The sequence below is a fragment of the Galeopterus variegatus genome, unplaced genomic scaffold (genome assembly GCF_000696425.1).
Source record: "Galeopterus variegatus unplaced genomic scaffold, G_variegatus-3.0.2 Scaffold1594, whole genome shotgun sequence".
Classification (NCBI taxonomy): Eukaryota; Metazoa; Chordata; class Mammalia; order Dermoptera; family Cynocephalidae; genus Galeopterus; species Galeopterus variegatus.
The window spans coordinates 355957-377929 of NW_007727705.1; the positions used below are offsets into that span (position 1 = coordinate 355957).

At 42.9% G+C, this 21973-nt stretch overlaps 1 protein-coding gene across 1 annotated transcript; it reads right to left on the reverse strand.

The window, feature by feature from the left end:
• Window positions 1–9601: 9601 nt before the first annotated feature.
• LOC103594632 lies at window positions 9602–19954 on the reverse strand. Its single transcript, XM_008577873.1, is given in 4 exon segments — window positions 9602–9739; window positions 9853–10031; window positions 10034–10361; window positions 19625–19954. Coding segments are annotated over 4 exon segments (975 nt in total).
• Window positions 19955–21973: the final 2019 nt, after the last annotated feature.

Below are 21973 nucleotides of genomic sequence, written 5' to 3' on the forward strand. Positions count from 1 at the left end.
CCATTTCCTCCCTAGGTGCTGGAGGTGAACTCTCCCAGGCCATAAGCCTCAATATAAGGGGATCTATGTCCCGGTTTATTGGAACATTTGCTGAACAATGTTTTTAAGAAAGCACTTTGAGGGGCCGGCCCGTGGCTCACTTGGGAGAGTGCGGTGCTGATAACATTAAGGCCAAGGGTTCAGATCCCTATATAGGGATGGCCGGTTTGCTCACTTGGGAGAGCCTGGTGCTGACAACACAAAGCCAAGGGTTAAGATCCTCTTACCAGTCATCTTTAAAAAAAAGAAAGAAAGAAAGCACTTTGTTCTGTTTGTCTTCTTGGGTTTTTTTTTTTTTTTTTTTTTTTTTTTAAGATACAAAGTTATTTTAACACACTGGGGTTACTTCTTGGCTAAACTAAACAATTTTTCTCTCTGGGAGATCCAAGTATCGATCACAGGCTCTCTGTGGTTGAACTAGGACAGACCGTAACTGATTAAACTTCCTCGTTTTGTAGATGGGAACACTGAAGAACAGATGGGTTAAGAGATGGGTTCAAAACAACATTGTCCCTCTGGGTCTGATTGGTAGAGATCAAAATGATAATTATAGCTAATGGCTAGCTTGGAATTAGCTTTCAGCTTTGTAATTTTCCATTTCCCTTTAGAAGCAAGTGAAAATATCAGAGAGCTAGAGTACGGAGAGAGATACAACTCTCAAATTTCCTTGGGATGTGAGAAATTCTTTCTAGCAGTCTCTATCACACTGAAGGTGCTCAACTGAGATGGTAAGAGAAACCAGAAGTGGGAGCGATTGGAGCCATGAACCTCATACAGGTACCTGTGGCGTTGGTTGGCTTTCTGCCTCCTCAACCCTGCTGAGCTGTTTCTTGAAAACTGTGGGCCCCATTTTGTCACTCTGCCTTCACAAGCCCTGGTATAGACTAGCACTCTACACTACCACTTTTATGAAAGGCTGGTTGAGTAAATCTCTAGAACCTTCAGGTCATCTCCAGAGACTGGTATAAAGTACAAATCCCACTATGACATATGGGATATTGCTATTATCTGAATGTTTGTTTCCCTGCCCTGCATCCAAAATTCATATGTTGAAACCTAATCCCCAAAGTAATAGTATTAAGAAGTGGAGCCCTTTGGAAAGTGATTAAATCATGATGGTGGGGCCCTCCTGAGCAGGAATACTGCCTTTATAAATGATGCCCAGGGGAGCTTGTTTGCCTATTCCACTATGTGAGGAGATGGCAGAAGTTACCATCTATGAACCAGAAAGTGGTTCCTTACCAGACACTGAATCTGCTGGCTCCTTGATCTTTGACTTCAGAACCGCAAGCATTCAATTTGCATGGTTTATAAATTACCCACTCTAAGATATTTTGTTATAGCAGCTCAAATTGACTAAGACATATATATTTTTTCCACCATGATATAGATTTGAATCCTGTATTTCAAAGAATAAAAATAGGTTTAAAACATAGAGCACAAAAAATAGGACACAGATTGTAAGTGTTATGATTTGAATGTTTGTATCCTTCCAAAATCCATGTTGAAACTTAATCCCCAATGCAATAGTATTAAGAGTTGAGGCCTTTAGGAGATGATTAGGTCATGAGAGCTCTACCATCCTGGATAGGGTTAGGGCCCTTATAAAAAGCCTTAAGGGAGCAAGTCCACCCCTTCCATCTCTTCTGCCCCTTCTGCCATGTGAGAACACAGCAACAAGATGCCATCTATGAAGCAGAGAGCAAGGTTTCACCAGACACTGAATCTGGTGGAAACTTGATCTTGGACTTTCCAGCTTCCATAATTGTGAGAAATACATTTCTATTATTTATAAACTACCCAGTCTAAGATATTTGTTATAGCAGCAAGAATGGTCTAAGACAGAAATTGGCACCAAGAAGTGGGGTGCTGTTGTAACAAACACCTAAAAATGTGGAAGCATATTTAGAATTAGGCAATGGGTAGAGGCTGGAATAATTTTAAAGTGAATGCCAGAAAAAATCTGTATTGCCAGGAACACAGCATTAAGAGTGATTCTGTTGAGGGCTTGGGAGAAGAGAGCTGTAGAGAAAGCCTCATTCTCAGAGATTACTTAAGTGGAATAGAAGAAAATATGGACAGTAAAGGGCACTCTCATGAAGTCTTAGACAGAAATGAGGAACACCTTATTGGAAACTAGAGGAAAGGATTCCCTTGTTATAAAGTGGCAAAGAATTTGGCTCAATGGTGTTCATGTCCAGTGTTTTGTGAAAGGCAGAACTTAAGATGATGAAATAGGATATTTGGCAGAGGAAATCTCTAAGCAAAGTTTTGAAGATGTGGCATGGCTTCTCTTGACTATTTATAGCAAAATGTGAGAAGAAAGAAACAAATTAAAGGGCTGGCCCGGTGGTGCACTCGGTAGAGGGCAGCACTCCTGCCGAGGGTTCGGATCCCATGTAGAGACCAGTCCGCTCACTGGTTGAGCGCGGTGTGGGCGCGACACCGAGGGTTGTGATCCCGTTGCCGGTCGCGGTACGGGCGCAACACTGAGGGTTGCGATTCCGTTACCGGTCACGAAAAAAAAAAAGAGAGAGAAACAAATTAAAGATGGAATTTGTGATTAAAAGGAAAGCAGAACTTGGGCTGACCCAGGNGTCGCGGTACGGGCGCGACACTGAGGGTTGCGATCCCGTTACCGGTCACGAAAAAAAAAAAGAGAGAGAAACAAATTAAAGATGGAATTTGTGATTAAAAGGAAAGCAGAACTTGGGCTGACCCAGGGGCGCACTCAGGAGAGTGCGGCGCTGGGAGCGCAGTGGTGCTCCCGCCGCGGGTTCAGATCCTATATGGGGATGGCCGGTGCACTCACTGGCTGAGCACGGTGCAGCCGGTCACAAAAAAGACAAAAAAAAAAAAAAAAAAAGGAAAGCAGAACTTAAAGTGTTGGGAAATTCTTAGTCTGGCTAGGTTGTAAAGAATGACAAAGTGGGTTTAGGACAGAACACCAAGGGCGTGGCCAAATGAACATTTGATTAAGGAATTAGTATGGATAGAAGGAAGCCAGATGCTATTCATCAAGACAATGGAAGAATAGTCCTGAAGGCATTTCAGAGATTATCAAGGCTGCCGCTTCCCTCACAGAGAAGCCCAGGGTAGTGTGGGGCCTTGGGTCTTGCTGCCCAAGGGTCACCTCTAGTTTCTGCTCCATGTATTCCAGTGTGGCACTCCTCAGCCACCTCAGGTATGGCTCCAGCAGGCCCTGGGGCAGTGTAATCTGTAGTGGTCACTCCTTTAGAGGGCACCAGCAGTAAACCTTGGTGGCCTCCTCATAGTGTGCTAATTCTGCAGATGCACAGAGTGCACAAGCTGTGAGGATATGCCTACCTCCACTGAGATTTCAAAGGATGCCTTGGAGGACCTCAGGGCCCAGACAGAGAACTGTCACTGGGGTGGCATTACTGTAGGCAGCTCCCACTAGGTCAATGCTGAGTGGAGCCATGGGGTTGGGGCTACCACAGAGGGACCCTAGTATGGCAATGCCCAGCAGAGCTATGGAGTCAGGGCCACCACAGGGTTCTCCCACTAGGACAACGCTTAGTGGAGTCTTTGGAGAGACTCCAGACCAGTAGAACCACCAGTGTGCAGCTCCAGCCTGGGAGAGCCACCAGCACCCAACTCCAACTCGTGAGAGCTGCTGTGCGGGCTGCACCCAGCAAAGCCATGGGGACAGGGCTGCCAAGAGCCTTGTCTCAGTGTATCTGGAAGTCAGTACATGGAGTCAAAGAACATTAGAAGATTCTGGTGCCTTAAGATCTAATGTTTTCCCTGTTGGATTTTAGATTTAGCCAGGATCTGTTATCCCTTTTTTCTTTCCTATTTCTCTTTTTTGGAATGGGAATGTCTATGCTATGCCTGTCTCAGCATCGTATTTTGAAAGCATATAACTTATTTGATATCATGAGCTCACAGCTTGAGGGGGAATTTGCCTCAGGATGAATCATACCTTGAGTCTCACCCACATCTGATTTAGGTGATATTTAGATGAGACTGTGGACTTAGACATTAAAATTGATGCTGTAAAGGGATGTGAAAATCAATTACATTGTATATTGATAAATAAAAATAAAAATAAATAAATAAATAAATAAAGTTGTTGCTGGAATGAGTTAAGACTTTTGGGGTTATTGGAATGTATTTTGTATGTGAGAAGAACCTGAATTTTGTGGGGTGAGGGGTGGAATGCTATGATTTGAATGTTTGTATATTACATGTTATAGTGTAATAACAATGATTAGAGGCTTGAGTTGGTATAATTAACAGTTTAATACTCAATAGATTTTTTGGGCAAAGTTTTTCAAGTTTATACAGCATTATTTTGAATGTATACATAATAATGTCTATTTGCAATTGACAATAACTGGATTATTTAAATTACCAAGTTCCCTAACTCCCATAGACAGTCTTTAGAGAAGAAAGTCTTTTTATGTGTTGAAAATGGCAAAATGTCCATATACAGTTTTTCAAAGTGATAAGTGGGAAGTAGGTGATCCATGGAGCTTCCTTCCAATAGAATTAAAGAGACCTCGGGATGAAAAAATTGAGAACCTCTGTGCCAGGGCTCCTTTCACCTGTCCCTCTCCAAACCCCTAGGCAGGATCAAATCCTGGCCCATATTGAAATATCCTCTTTTAGTCACAGGGTCTTCAAAGAAAATAAAGGACCAAACAAAGTATCTAAAGCTACGCTGGACTCCTCCCGCTGCATTCCAGTTCTCATCCACAGTCGCTCTCTGACATCATGCAACCATATTTATATTGTATTGTATAACATCTAGACGACACAGACGATTAATAAGACACAGAAGAAAAGGAACTTGGGGAAACAAAGAACTTATTCTCAGCTCCTACTAAGATTGAAGCTTCTGTTTCTATATTCTCAATGGTGGAGAAATGAACTTATCTACACAATATTTGGAAATATGACCCATCACACTTGAAAGCAGTTGCTAATACCTAAATCATTTAGACTGTCAAATGACGTAATTCCCACATGCCATCTTTAGAGCAGGGAGTTTTATTTTTCTGTGATGAAATGATATAATATTCAATTTTGACAAGTGTTTAATAGCTGCATTCACTACAGTATTCTCAATACATAGCATTAAAATTACAGGCGAATTTTATGAGGCTCTATGATCTAAAATGTTATCCTTTATGTTTTATATTGTTTTAGAGAAAAAGATAACTCTGTTTTTTAGTACTCTAGCAGATTCAAAAATTGATTTTCTTATAGTGCAGGGGGTCATGTTTACATGACATTTTTGATAAAATTAGATTTCATAGCTCTTTTGGCTTTTTTTCTGTCCCCAAGTAAAATTAGATTTCCTTATATGTAGAAAGAAAAAATTTGGGAGAAGAAATACTTCAAAACATTAGCAAAATTAAATAATTGTACTCAACTTTTCTTCAAGGAGTATACACTATTTAGGTAATTATAATACAATATGTCTTTTAAAAAATCAAGGTGGGGGAGAAGAGAAAGATTATGATTTTAAAAGCCATGATATGAGGGAAATCTAATTTGAACCAACAAATCCAGGAGCCAGAAATATCTCACCAATAATCTCTCACAGATGACTGCCAAATACGCTTTCCCATCATGGAATAATTCCTAGCCAGTGCTGGGACACAAGAGGGCACTGGCTCCCTGGGGACTGCCGCAGCTCCTGCTTCTCAGCCATCAGCTATGTGACGCATCTCTAATTTATGCCACTAACGTTTGAGAAGCATAGTTCACTTGTAAACTGCTTCTGCATGCTCTTATGCTTTGATTTCTTGAAGACACCATTTCTGTGAATAAAATTAAACAATGGTCCAGCTGGGGTTTGTGTGGGGTGAAGGATCTGCTGAAAAGATGGGAAATAAGGACAAATAAAAACCATTTTGCCTTCTGGAGTGGGGGTTAGGGAAAGGCTCTCAGGCTATGTACAGAAGAGCTGGGATTTGAAAAGCTGCCAGTGAAGGGTTCAAACTTAGCTGCCAGAGCTGATACAGTGATCTGTACAGTTCTCTGTGGGGACAAGTATATGAGGAAGCTTCTGACCCTTCTTCTCTAGCTTTTCTGCCTCGCAACCCCCCTCTGGTTCATGGTCTTTCATCCTGACTAAAACTGCCCTGTGCATTACTTCGGATAATGCATAATAACATTCAGTATTTGCTTGGGCTACAGTTTACAAAGTCTTTTATACTTTATAAAGAACTTCATGTATGTTTTTCGAAAGCCCATGATTTGAAATGATTTCACTTTTGACTTCTATTTTAATGACCTTCATTATCGGAAAAAAGAACGCTACTGTAGTGACTAGAGCTAATATGGTCATGCACCACATAATGACGTTTCAGTCAATGACGGACTGTATCTATACCTTGGTGGTCCCATGAGATTACAGAGGAGGGCTGGCCGGTTAGCTCAGTTGGTTAGAGCATGGCCTGATAACATCAAGGTCAAGTGTTTGGTTCCCTGCACTAGCCAACCATCCAAAAAAACCCACAAAAAACAAAGAAAAGGTTGCAATGGAGCTGAAAAATTCCTGTCGCCTAATGACATAGTGTAGCTGTGGTAACAGAGTAGCAACACACAAAACTCAGGTGTTCATAGTGATGTTGGTATAAACAAACCTAACGCAAGATATTTTGAGGAGAAGTGCCTAGCTTACCCACGGGGTGACCCTCGCAAAGGTAGCTCAGACCTTAAGATAGAAACAAGCATTTGACACATTAGGTCTGACCCCACGTGAAAGGGTTGTTGTCTACTTTAGAATTCTTCCATTTTTGACCCTCGCAAAGGTAGCTCAGACCTTAAGATAGAAACAAGCATTTGACACATTAGGTCTGGCCCCATGTGAAAGGGTTGTTGTCTACTTTAGAATTCTTCCATTTTAAAATGATTCCCACCCACCGCCATAGCAAAATCACAATTAATAAGAGTTAGCTAACACTCAGCGAGTGCTTGCTAAGTGCCAGGCAAAATCCCTACCTGTCATTTAATTTTCATAACCTTGTGGGAGTGGTATTATTCTAATCTCCATTTAACAGATGAGTAAAGTGAGGGACAGAGAGACTTAGTAACATAATGAGAGGGTCCATGCTCATATGACCAGCGGCCGGTTAGATAATAGGGAAATTCATTGCTGTTCCCTTTCATAATACACTCTTGCCCAGTGACGAAATCACCTAACACATTTCTCAGAACCTATCCCAGTCATTAAGCGAGGCATGACTGTATTAAAAACCACTGAATGACTGGGACCAAGTCATCGCGTTGGCCTGGCAACACAGACCAGGCTGCTGGTTAAAGGTCCTGATGTGGGCAGAGAGGAAGGATTAGAATCTCGGTTACGGAGCTCAGCAACAAATTCCTTTCTGGAAAAGAAGAGCACAGTGGCACTGTGGAAGAATTTACCATTCGAAGATGTTTAGAGGCATCCATGCTCATCAAATGGACAATAAATATTTGTGAGACAGATGATCCTAATTTTCGATGTGGTTTGGAGGTCTTTGGAGGAGTAAAGAATTCTTTTGTTTGCCATAGGGTGATTTATTATGAAAAGTTGTCTTCATAAACCATATATTTTCATAAGCTGCAACAAGTCTAGGCCATTAGAAAAATATTTCAAAAAGAGTATTTGCTATTATTGGTTTTAGGATTGTGTGGTTTTACTATTTAATAAATGCTTGTAAATATATTTGGGATTTATTGTGATCAACACCACATTTGCTTCATCTCTTCGTAGTGGATTTGGTGGCTACCATTTTCCATTTCGAAGATTAAAAAACTAAGGCACTGAAAGCATTTGGTGTTCTCTTGCTGAGTGAGCAGTTTCTCGTTTAGACCCTGTTGGGAAAAAGCTGGTCTCTAAGGAGGTGGCAGGACTTGGGTGGTTTATTATTAGTTGAGCACCAAAGATGTGCTTGGTCCAGGAGGAAAACAGCACATGGTACGTTCTGTGCCTTCTGTGAGCCTGCCCTCTTAGCCTTCTTGACTCATACCATAGACAAGAGAGAATAAATAAGCAAATGACTAAGGGGTGTAGTGTGAAGCGTGGGAAGTTGCTGTCAAATAGAAACCATATATTGGCAGAATAAATCACAGCACCTGTATATTTAACCAAAACTTTGAGTCAATATTAGGTCCGTAAAATGGTGGTCACTAAGGCTAGGATTAGCAATTTCTCTGCACCCTTTTTGATTCTTTCCTTTGGAACAGATGTTCCTTCTACCTTCTTCAGTTTTCTCTCTACGGCTTCCCCAACATTTGTAACCCCCTGATCTTCTACAAATATCTGAACCTCCATTTATCATTGCTCTTTTAATAAACTCTTGTATCTTTCATATACTTCTGTTAAAATGAAAATATCTTGTAGAAAAGTAATTTACTAAGTTCTTAACACAGGGATGGCAAATTCTAGGCAAGTTCCCAGGCAGGCTCCCAAACTATGGCACACTTACTCATGGAGTCTGGAGTTAGCCTTACAATTATCAAAACAGTGCTGCTGGCATCTGCACAGGGTAATCAACACTGGCAGGTGAGCTGAGGCCTAGCTGGTGTCCCTATCTTAGCAACATAATCTGAACAAGTTGATCAATAATATTTCCTTAGTCAGGGTTCCAGAAACCAGGAAACTGAAAGATAAGGGCATAAGGAAAGGAACTATTGAGAACAAGCTTCTTTCATCACAATTTTACCTAGGCTCTTTGCTTAACTCTATTTTAATGGCAGAAAGGAGAAGTCAAAGTGGATGACCTACAAAATAATACTTTAAGAAACACTTAGTTTAAAATAGTGAAATACTTTGAGGCTTTACTAAATGGGTAACTGTCTGTCTCCAAAAAACTCATTCATCCCATCAAGCCTTGCACACAGATATTCTTCTATCCCTAGGCCAAGTGAAGTCTACACATAGTGGACATGAAATTATTAAATGGAAAAATGTTGAGAAGCTATTGCCAAGAGGAATTTGATAGGATCACCCAGAAAATAACAATGAAGTCAATGTCTCCTAAGCCACTGTGGGAGACTTTCCAGGTACTTTGGTGTTGCTTCAAGAATTATCTGGAATTTGTTCTCTTCCTACCTAAAAGTCGGTTTACATGACTGCCCTCATATAAAAGCAGAGCAAAAATCATACAGACAGAAAGAAGTCTTTTTTAAGAGAGTGGCAGCTACAGCTGGCACTTTATAGAAAGCACCCTGAAAGTGACAAAACCCTAATAGGTAACAGGCAGTAGTTACAGCTGTGGAGATATGATTAATTCTTTTTACCCCTCCCACCACTGAAGACAGGAGGTTTTATTGATGCTGATGGGGGGTGGGCAGGAAGGGTCCCCAGCAGCAGGGGGACTAAGTCAATCAGTGGATGCACAAGGCCTGGGCACACAGGGGCAGGTTAGGGCACACTCATCTCCTCAGGATTCTGTGGTTCCTTCCTTGGGGAAGGGAGTGATTGTCTTTAGGGGGAGGGAGGAAATTCCAAGAATAGGGAGGGCAGAGGTTAGGGACAGTGGGAAGCCCTTAACCTGAGAGGAGGCACCACAATAGGCAGCAACATCTATGCGAATGATCAGTAGGGAAATGCGAAGAGGCCCTGGGACGGCCTCTTGGAGAGGGGTCCAACCTTGGCCTGAGTGAGCTCGTGAAAATATCTGGTGCTTCCAAGCAGAGCGGTGCAGGACACAAAGCCCCTCTCCCTACAGGTCTTCTTAAAGGGAAAAAGGCATTCCCTTTAAGAAGGGAATTAGTGCCAGAATTAATTTTTAAGGCACAGCTGGGTGAAGACAAGGTGCTGAGACACAACTGGTGGGGGGCAGGGACAGCCTCCAAGCTGTCCTCCTTGGTGCCCACCAGGAGGATGTGTGCATCAGGGCAGTGGCGGCACACCTCTGGATGCCACTTGTGCTGCACGTTCTCGTAGGAGGGTGGGTTGGCACTGGAGAAGCAGATGACAAAGACGTCGGTTTGGGGGTTGGAGAGTGTGGGGAGGCGGTTGTACCCTCCTGGCCCGCGGTGTCCCACAGGTTCAGATGCACTGCGTGCCCATCAGCTGCGCTCTGAGCGCTGTGATTGTGGAACACTGTGAGGATGCACTCCTCAGGGAAGGCGTTGCTTGTGTAGCAGAAGAGCAGGTACATCGGGCCCACAGCCCCATCGCCCACCACCACCAACCTGATGCTCCCTCTGCACGGTGGGTGCGGCTGCTGCGGTGGAGGCGACGCCTGCTCCCTCTTCTGAGCCCCTCTGGATGTGGTGACCTGGTGCTCTCCCCGTGGTGGCAGCTCCAGGCTCAAGAGGTAGTCATTTCTATTCTTGGTCTGATATTTGACCTACTGCGGAGAGACAAAATTTTCAGTGCTGAGCATAAGTCTTGAACTGCTCCTTCCAAAGAAGACTGATGTAGACACTGAAGAATACTAGCAAAAAATGCACGCTGAGTTGACATAAAAGGGGTGGGTTCATATTGGACCAATGCAGAAATGTTTACATTAGCTTCACCTAACTAAGGTTTCACCTATTTCTTGGTGGGGACAGATTGGGTGCTGGAGTCATATTTTATAGTCTTTGTGTTTTTTAATACTCAGACACATTTATAAATTTTTATTTAAAAAAGTTATTCTCCCTTATTCCAGGAAAGTTGTAAATCACCAGGATACACATGTATCCCGTGTTTTGGGATGGATGCATAGATGGATGAATGGATGGATATGTCTGATAGATCATTTAGGTCAGGTCAGTTGAGGCTGGCATGTGAGGTTAGGCAACACCAGTCTCTAAAACACCTCTATGAAGTCTGAGCAGATCAGCTTCCCAACGGTTAGAGAATATTCTGAGAACTTTTAAATGGTTTTGCCATGTTCAGGGATACTAAGTAACAAAGATGTTCAAATATTTCCCTTGCTTCACATGGGGTCCAGAAACCCTGTGGGAAAGAAGTGGAACCAGTCCAGAGTTGCAGTTCCAACGTGTAGAAGCTGGCCTACGGACGGTGGCCCTTAAAGACAGCTGCACTGGAAGGAGAGACAGTAGGACCTTCTAGTAGAGCCAGCTGGCCTGAGCAGTGGGAAATGAGACTGGAGTTTTTTAGGTGTGGCTGGTCTTGGCCACTCTGGCTTGGAGGAGGAAGGCCATGGTGTACAGGAAAGTAAGAATGGTGTTACTAGGAGCCACCAGCTCTGTCTTGGGACCTCCTTGCCCCTTAGTTGGTGGCATGAAGTAACAGGGCTCAGTGGAACAGATGGTCAACTATGCTGTAGCCTCTGATTATATGCGAGACTCTTGGAACTTGGGGTACACCTGTCATATATGGGTGGTATATGTTTGTTTAAGTTACTCATTTAACAATCTTGTATTTGGTTCATTTCACAATATCAGTTCACCTCTTCTCATATCGTCTCTCTCTCTTTTAATAAAGTCGAGTTGAAAAACGAACCAAATTTAGCTATTGTTGTAAATCAGTTGTTCTTAAATTCTAGCCAGCAGCAGAATCATCTGGAGGGCTTGGGGTTTTTTTGTTGTTGTTTTTGTTTGTTTGTTTGGAGGGCTTGTTAAAACACAGATTTCTGAGCCCTACCTTCAGAGTTTCTGATTCAGTATGTATAGGGTGGGCTCAATAATTTGTATTTTTAATAAGTTCCTTGGAGATGCTGGTCAGGGAACACACTTTGAGAACTGCTGTGGTAGAAAGTTTTCTGGACTAGGGAGTCCTTAGCTGAAAAGATTCTGGAGACGAGATTATAACACATGATAAGCAGCCCCTTTCATAAGATAGTATCCTAATGAGGTACATTCCTGGCTAGGGCCCTGTATTAGTTTGCTAGGGCTGCCATAACAAAATACCACAGACTGGATGGGTTAAACAACAGAAATTTATTTTCTCACAGTTCTGGAGTCTGGACATTCAAAATCAAGGTGTCTACAGGGTTGGTTTCTTCTTAGGTCTCTCCTGGCTTATAGTGGACTGTCTCCTCTCTGTGTCTTCATATGGTCTTCCCTCTGCACCTCTCTGTATCCAAATTTCCTCTTCTCATAAGGACACCAGTCATACTGTATTAGAGAACACCTTAATGACCTCATTCTAACTTAATTAAAAGCTCTTTAAAGACCCTACCTCCAAATACAGTCACATTCCAAGGTACTGGGGCTTACAAATTCAAAGTATGAATTTTTGGGGGATACAAGTCAGCTCATAACAGGTCTCTATATACAACTCTTCTAAGATTTTCAAGGGTTTTTACATCTAATAAAAACAGATCTAAAAAGAATTTTTCTTCTGCCTTCCCTCGAATCTTTTGTTTGACTCAAACCCTCACAAAACCACATATAATGGGTATTTTTCAGACTTTTCTAACTTCAAACTTGATCATATTATACATAAGATCTAAGAACACCTGACATTTTTCCAATGTCTGGTATTTGACAGCTATTATCCAGGGTACCCCATTTAAGGTTATTGGACTGAGAACTATTTGAAGGGTGCTTGTTCAACACAGAGTCAGTGTATATGGAATTGATAATCTGATGGGAACAGTGCCACAGTTTCTGACCCCAAAATCTAGATGCATCATCTCATGCATGGTTAATGAATGTTTTGAAAACATGACAGAGTGTTTTTAATTAGAACTCCCCAAGAATACCCTGGCATATAATTGTTGTGCAAATGGGAATCATTCACTTATTTCTTCTTTAATAAATATTTATTGAGCACCTACCTCATGCCAAGGATGGTGCTAGGCACTGTGTATATAATACGTAAGGACTAGGCAGGATTATGTAGTAATTAAAACACATTCTGGAACCAAATTATCTGGATTCAAATTCCAACTCTGCCACATTCTAGCTTAGCAAATTGCTTATCTATTTTTATTTATTTATTTATTATTTTTAAATTTTTATTGAATCAAAATTGATTATACATATTTTTGAGGTTCAACATTGAGATATGTTGATCAAATCAATATTACTAGCACATATATTGTTACAAATCATACTTATTCTTTATGCCCCTTGTCCAATCTCTGCTTACCTATTTTGTGCCTCAGTTTTCTCATCTATAAAATGGGAATAATTGCACGTCTCTAATAAAGGTTATATGAGAATTAAATGAGTTAACATTTGTAAAAAGCAGAGAACACTATTTGGCACATCGTATGTGTTTTATGAATTTTGTCATATGAATACAGCAGTCCTTGTCTGAGACACTCAGTCCTGGGAGGTAAAGAGTGACACTTGAAGAAGTAAATTTCAATATGATGTAATAAATGCTCTACAGGAGATAGGGACGAGGGGAGTGCTGGACTTTCTCTGCTGCAGGATGGAACTCAGTAGACTCCTGGGGCTGGACAGCATGTGGTCACCACCTCCAGCTTCCCTCCGCAGACCCACGCTGGAGAGAATCCAGCGAGTGTTTATCCTTCCTCTTTGTGGCTGCTGCTATGAAAACAACCTCCATGATGGTAACGTATAATTACCATAAATGGTTTTCAAAAACTTTTCTATCATGTTTAAATGATAGTGAAACTTGTTTAGGAGACCACCTATTTGAACTTTATAGGGTGCAGGAGCAATTTATGTGAAAATAGAATTGAGCAATTATTCTGCTGTTTGAAACTCTGGGTGGGGCACCATGAGAATCAGATGTGGCAATAACCTTATAGTAGGGCCGTCGACTTATCCCAGTTTGTGTGAGACCTTCCCAGTTTTAAAAGTGAAACTCCTGCTTCCCAGGAACCCGTCAGTCTCAGGCAAAAGTTGAAAGTCCTTACAACCATTTTGACAGGAAATGGAGTCTTTTTCAAGCAAATCTATTTGGCCACTTGGTTTGAAGAGAACTGGTAACTATAGCTGAAATCCATAGATATTTACTGACTTTCTGTTGAGTGGATGACACACACATGTTCCTGACCTTGATAAGCCACAATCTGATTCAGGGAACAAGAAACAAACCAGTATAAAGTTGAATTAGTTTGAGACAATAAGAGGAATGATGTTACAAAATGGCTATTGGCCAAATCAGTTGTCCACGCTAGCGCTGCTGTGGGGATGGAGTTCAGAGAAGAGGGCTGGGGTGTTCATGGATGGTGGTTCAGAAAAACTGGAGGTCTTTCAATACACACAGATGAAGGGAAGAGCATTGCAGGTGGATGGCACAGCCCAGGCAAACCACAGGGGCGGGAAGAAGCAGATGGCAAGTCCAGGGGACAAGGACTGGCACATGAAAAGGAGGAGGAAGTGAGCGAGAGAAGGGGGCAGAGGAAGAGAAGTGTGGGGAGATGAGGTTGGGATCAAACCATGTTCTGCAGTGTTACGCATTCTCTTACGCAGGGGTTGGAAGACGTCTGTTGAACAACGGCTTTCCTTCCCTGTGTGAAGAAACACTGCCTTTTGCCCTAGATTTTTCTATTTCTTTTTTTTCCTGGCAGCTGGCTGATATAGGGATCTGATCCCTGAGCCTTGGTGTTATCAGCAACACACTCTAACCAAGTGAGCTAACTGGCTGGTCCTAAATTTTCCTCTTTCCAAACTCTAAATACAATGCAGTATAGTAGCTCTTTGGTCTGGTTATCTAGCACCGTATACTAAATCTAGTGTGGGCTTCCTCACAGCCCGGGGACTCAGGGTAGTCACCTTCCTGCAAGTCTCTAGTGGCCAAAGCAGCAGCTTCAGACCTTCCTAGTCCTCGGCCCCAAGCTGGCACTGCATCACCTCTGTCTCCTTCTACTGATTAGAGCAGGTCATAGGTCCTTCAAAATTCCAGGGGAGGGTCTACACAAGGGGACATGGCTCATCGGGGATCATCAATGTCACAGCTGACCACACTCCTCCTTTAGGGTTCTATCATGACACTCTTCAGTGAAAAACCTCTTTCACATCACAGAGATTTTGTGTAACATTTAATTTTATGCACCTCTGCTTAGAGGAAGAAGGCAGCCGGCAATCTCTCCCCATGGAAAACAGAACCTAAACAGGAAACTAAAAGGGACAGCTGTGTAAAGACAGATCAAGACTCTGGAGCTGGGTGGGGCCCGAGGCTAGGACAGAGTATCAGGGAAGGGAGTGCAGTGTTTGGATTTGAGACCTGAGGGCTGGTCACCCTCAGGAACCCTTCCTGCAGGACAGCTCAGGGTTCTCATTCATGTCTTCAGGGAATAGCGCTGGAAGCAGAGAATTCGCCTCCTGGTCATACACAGAGCAGTGGCTGCCACTCCACCGCACGCTTGAGAGCTCTCGGGAGAGAAGTCAGACCCCGAAAGACTGGGAAGATTTGAAGTTAGGACAGTCGTGATGGTTTCGTGAGTCAGTTGATGCCAGATGAATGTTTCCCATGTGTCACACTGCAGAATTTCATACGATTATCGACAGTAATTTTGTGCTGGCTCTTCTCTGTCTCTCCCCACCCCCACCCAACCCCCTCTCCTTTTTCTCTAGGACATAAGGTACAGAGACTTGAGTTAGTCAAAACACCTCCTTCAGAACACATTCTCATCAACAGTCTGTGCAGGGCCCTTCTCTTTTTTTAAATTTGCATTTCCTCATCCACACCAGCCACCCATTCCCATGCCTGCCCCATGCAGGCACCCCACTCTGACATGCTTGAGGTGTACTCTTGGATATATATATATATATATGTTCTTGTGATATACACAGTGGTGTTTCCCCATATGTAAGCATGTTTGTGCTCAGTGTACATAGGTAGGGGCCTGCCAGGTGAGCCATTCCCCGCTTTAAGGAGCTTTAGAGATGTCCCACTCAACAACTCCCACTTCCAACTTATCAGCCAAAATTTTGCTGCTTGCCCACTCCTTTCCACCCAGGAGGCTGGGAAAAGTAGTTTTATAACTGAACATATTAACATCTGCAATAAAATAGAGGTTTTATTGTAAGGAAAAAGGAGCAAGTCTTAGTTTGGGCTGCTATAACTAATTACCATAGACTGGGTGGCTTAAACAGAAATTTATTTCTCACGTTTATGGAGGCTGGGAAGTCCAAGATCAAGGAGCTGGCAGATCCGGTGTCTAGTGAGCATCCCCATTCTGGTTTGTGGATGGCCATCTTCTTGCTGAGTCCTCATGTGGTGGAGAGCAGAGAGAGTAAGCCCCTATCTCCTCCTCTTTTTGTAAGAACATTAATCCCATCATGACCTCATCTAACCCTGATCACCTCCCAGAGGCCCCACCTCCAAATACCATCACATTAGGGGTTAGGATTTCAATATATAGATTTGAGGAGGACAAACATTCTGTCTGTAACAGGGAAAATGGCTGTAGGTAGACATTTACCTCTCTCTGTTACCTGTAGGAATGAGGAAGGGATAGCAGAGATTCCCTGGTCTCTGGGTGTCCCCAGGCAGGGACAGAGGCAGTAAAACAGGAAGGCTGGAGAAAGGAAGCTAGCTCAGTGGCATCCCACCTGCATCCATTTCCTGAGGAGCAGAGACCATAAGGAGTGACCGCTGGGGACATTCCTTCACTGCAAATGTGCTTTCACCCTAAAGGGAACTTGACCAGATGATCTCAGGATAATTTTAGAAGATCCATTTCCTGAGGAGCAGAGACCATAAGGAGTGACCGCTGGGGACATTCCTTCACTGCAAAAGTGCTTTCACCCTAAAGGGAACTTGACCAGATGATCTCAGGATAATTTTAGAAGAAAGAGAGGAGCAGAGAAGGGAGAGGGATAGGGGTGGATGGACAACTTGTAAACAAGGACTACGAGTGAGGGGGAGGAGGGGAGGCTTACTTCTCACACTTCATTTCCTTCCTACCTTCCTTATAAGGACAATTTGCATTCCCTCACTTGGAAAATATCCCCAGTGTGTTGCTTAAATGAAAATGTTTATAAATCAAATCCCAGTTTAAAGATAATAAAGAAATTTTTGGTGACTACTTTGTAAGAGTTACCACTTAAACTCAAGCAAAGGAGGAAACAGCTAAACATTTCAAGGTACCAGGGGGAAAAAAAAAAAGGAAAAACTCTCACTTATTAAACATGCACATGACACATTTAAAGATTGCAATTCTTGGTGTATTATTGATATTTTTCTTTATCTTGATTCTAAGATGCAATCCCAGCACTGCAAAGGACTCTTGATTTCTTTTCAATTTTTTTTTTTTTTTTGGTCTAGATGTTAGTGTGGATTCACTCTTGCACGCCTATTTATTCTTGTAATTGCAGTTGTCTCAAGGGCAGTGAAGAGACATTTCACACTGTCCAGCTTCTTTCCCTGTGAAAGCTATAAGGAGACTCCCTGGAGACATATTTACCCACTGATTTTCAAGCTCTAGCACTGAGGTCCTGCTAACCTTATATTGAGATGAACTAGTGATTGAGTTTTTTCCTTGATGTAGAATCAACAAGCATTTCCTTGGCTTTTGGTACACAGCTGCCTTCTTGATGCCAACCGAGAGGCTGAGAAGCTGGCACAGCCATTTGGCAGAAAGGATGAAGATCAAAGAGGAAGCAGAAGTAGAAAGCTACATCACTTAAATCTTCTTCCTGACTCCATTCCATTTTGGGGTGCTAAGTTTACAAATATACCTAAGTTACAATGAATGACTGCTATGGTCTGAATATTTTTGCCCCGTGCCCTGCCCCCCACCCCATTCATATGTTGAAATCCTAACCCTCAAGGTGATGATATTAGGAGGTGGGGCCTTTAGGTCATGAGGGTGGAGCTCTTATAAATAGAGTCGGTCCTCTTATAAAAGAGACCCCAGAGAGCTTAATAACCCCTTCTGCCACGTAAGGACACAGACAGAAGGAAGCCAGTTACTGCCATCTACGAACCAGAGTGGGCTCTCAGCACACATGGAAGCTGCTGGGCCTTGGTTTAGGACTTCCCAGACTCCAGAACTGTGAGAAATACATTTCTGTTGTTTATAAGCTACTCAATTTATGGTATTTTGTTATACTATATAAATATATATGCACATATATCTCAGCCTGAATGGACTAAGACAATGACTACATAATAGTTTCTAAGCTACACGGTGTGCCCATAACTTGATCAATAACTTGGGCAGAAACACAGCTGAGATGAACTTAGGAACAGATCCTCTTCACCCTGCTTAAGAAGATCCAATTAAATAAGAAAAGACTGCTTGGCAGTCAATCTTTTCAGAAAACTCTTGGACACACCTTCAGATCCTGCCCGCCACAGCTTTGCCAGAGCCATCAAGCGTCCAAGATACTAGCCTCCATGTAATCCATTTGGCTCCAAAAAGTGTATCTTATCTCATTGCTCCTGGCAGTTAGGCTTATGTGTCTAATTTTTTCAAGACAACTTATATGCATTATGGTCTCATAATTACATAGTTCTCTGCATCACAAGCCCAGAATCAATTTGGTGAGTTGGTGCATGCCCCAGGGTTTATTTCTGCTGTAGTCCATCTCAGCTCTCTTCTTTCTTAGAAAAGCACCAATTCTTTCTTCAGACAGAAAACTGCTGCCAAGCAGGCCAGGACAATTTCCATAGCACAAATGACTAATGCAAGGTAGGGGAGAGGGAGTGGAAGCAGCTCTGTTCTCTTTCTTGAATTCCTCCCAGATCCCAATCCATGTGCTGTACTTGCACAGATTCAGTAGGCACTAGACAGAACTGAGAAGTCCATAAAGAATCTGCACCACAGGCTTTTCTATTCTGTTTCTTTTCTCTACTCAGGAAGGCCCTTTCCCAACCTCCAGGTACCTGATACTCTCTACTTCTCCATCCAACTAACTCTTATTTTTAAAAACAGCTTTTTTGGTCACTACAAGGGATAAAAGGTTGATAGCAATTCAAAGTATTTCTTTTTCCCAAAGTGCTTCCATTTTAGCGAAGAATGAAACCTCAGGTTGAAGGAAAGGAGGGAGTATTGACAGTGGAATACCAGGCGTCACCCAGCAGCAGCAGAAGAGGAGGATTTGCAGGGAGCTGCTTGGGTCTCTAAGATCACACCATGGAGACAAAGGTAGAATCCACCTACACTAAACCATCTCTGTAGGTTTGGGAGCAAAAATGACTACTTGTTTTGGGTTACAGCCTGCACTGATTCCTCAGCCTCCAAAGGAGTTCTCTGTAATCTAATAACCTTATAATTTCCAGGGGTGACTAAACAAAGATGTCTACTGGGATTTCCCACAGGCTGCCTCTCCACTGCCCCCACTATCTCCTCTTCTGTGCCTCAAACACACAAAAGCCCTGGCTAAATGGACTGTGCACATGGAGTAGTTTACCCCACCCAGGTTGTTTGTTGCATTGGACATGTCATGCTTGGATGGACATTAGATGGATGAATCCACTGAACATATATTGTGACTCTGCATTTAGGCCCTAGGATAGGTGATGGGGAGTCAGAGATGAAAGGACACGGTCCCTACCACAAGGAGTTTGTAGTCTAGTGGGTAGAAAGTCATGTGAACAGGTAAAAACTTTTGTAGCCTGAACAAATTTTAATATACTTACTTGCATATGCAAGAAACAAAGCTTTTCTAATTTTTGCTGTCAGTAAACTTGATTTTTAACTTAAGCTCCCATTCTGCATAGTGGCAGAAATGTAATTTTAGCCGATAGGGCTTTCCCTGCCAACCAAACTCTTGTCTCTCTCCTCTCCACCTGGGGTTGCATCTCAGTTCTGAGGGCTCCATCAACGAATTCTGAGGAGGAGTGGGGAGACTGGTTGGTGTCTAGGGCTCTGGGCCCATTCTGTTTGGTCCTTGTTTGTTTTTCATCTTTCCCACTGGAATCTTCTGACGTGTTTATTTTCTCAACAGATCGCTGGTCAGAAGGTCCAGGTGATTCTCTGCTGCTATGCTCCTTCCTCCTAGTCATGTCTTTCTTGAGCTCATCTGCTCCTGAAGTTACCTTCACATCCCTCCCAGGGAATGGCATGTATTTGGCTGCTTGGTCAGCTGACTCTAAGGCCATAGGTAAGGAGGTGGCCATCTCGGGTGCTCTTGGCTTCAACACATCTTCCACTATTTATACCCTATGATCATTCCGTGCTGGAGGCAGTAAGACTCTATGTAACTGATGTTTAGAAACAGATTCCCCCAACCCTGGGAGCCCCCAGCTAACCTGGAGTTTCTGTCGTTTGCCCTCACTCCACCTCCAGGCTTGGTGTGGAGCAGGGCACTCGTCGGAATCGAATTGCTCTTCTCCTCACCCCGTCTGGAGGATCTTGACCTCCTCTAGAGTAGGAAAAAGTCACTCTCACATGTGCACATAGTCCTCCAAATTTATTGATGATAGAAATGCCTTACTGTCCTGAATTCATTGGGATTTCAGTTTCTGATCCTAAAAGCCAGATTCTGATGTTCAAGAGAAAGAATTTTGAGACTAAAAGTACTTTCTTCCAAGGTGCAATGGGTACGGAGAAGGAAGGACAAAGCCTGTCTTGGGGAGTCAGGGAAGACTTCCACAGAGGAGGGAGTTCTTGAACCAGGATTTGAACTAGGACTAGGCTTGTAGGCATTGCCAGGTAGGCATCAGGGTAGGGCAGAGAGAATAGAACATGCAAAGGCAGGGAGACCTGGCATATTTGGGAAAGTTACAAAGAGTTTGGTATTTTTGGAGCATAAGATGCAGCGAGGAAGGATTATAGATGTGTGAGATTGGTATAGAATAAAGAAGTTTAGGTAGAAAGGGACTATAGTCTGGATAGGAAACCACTGAAGTTTAACAGAGAATTGACATAGAGAGCTGCTTTGGGTGAATTGTGGTGAATGGATGGCCAAGGCCTGTGTCTGGAAGTCAGGGAGACCTGGAGAGAAGGCTGGTGTCTGTCCATAAAAGAAGTGATTATAACTTGAAAAAGGGCCAAGCCCGTGGCGCACTCGGGAGGGTGCGGGGCTGGGAGCGCAGTGGTGCTCCCGCCACGGGTTCGGATCCTATATAGGGACGACCGGTGCGCTCACAGCGCTCACTGGCTGAGCGCGGTGCCACCAGTCTCAAAAAGGACAAAAAAAAAAAAAAAACTTGAAAAAAAGGTGACAGCAGTAGGAATGGAAAAGCAAAGGTAGATCTGAGACGGTTTCCAGGGCCGATGGTCAGGATGTGATTGTTGGGATGTAGGGGCTGAGGAAGAGAAAGGAATCTTGGATGAGTCTCAGTTTTCTGGTCCCAACATTTGAGTAGATGGATATGACAGCCACTGACTGGGGAAAGACAAAGAAGAGCAGATCTCTGGGGAAGATGAGGAGCTCGGCTTTGGACATGCTGAACTCATGGTACTTAAAAAACACCCATTTAGAACTACCCAGTAGGCAGCTGGACACATAGGTTTGGAGTTCAGGAGAGAGGTTGGTACTGGAAATTAAGAGTTCAAACACATCTGCAATTTGGTTAGTAGGTGGACATAGGAAAGGAAAATTTACCCAGGGGGATGAATAGCATCAAAAGAAAAAAAGAGCCAAGAAGGTACCAATAACTGCAGGACTTGGGAGGTATCTAGTAGAAGAAAAGCCTACGGAAAGACTGAAAAGTGACCAAAGAGGTAGAAAGAAGATCGAGAGTGAGTCGTGAAACCAGGGAAAATGGGGGAGAAGAAACAGATACATTCCCACTGTCTAGGAGCTCACAATCCCCTGAACCAGTTAGACCAGGAGGCAAATGTATGGCAGGTTACAATGAGGGTATAATCCAGGCCAAAGAGTTAGATCTACTAGTCTCTTTCTGGTTTTTCCACTTTCATACAACTCTCCCAAGACCTGAGTTCTCTTTCCATAAAACAGACAACCAAGAAATTAGTTTATTATATATAATAATGTAATTATATATAATAGATATAATATAATTAGTAGTGCTGTTTTCTTAGACGAATGAAGTTATGTCTATGGATTCTTTGAAGTCGTAGGAAACTGGGCATTCTCATTCTTTCTCATCATTTTTCCATCATCGCTAAAATTAATAGCTTTCAACATTTGTTAACTTCACTCTGGACTTAAAAACAAAACTAGATCTTAA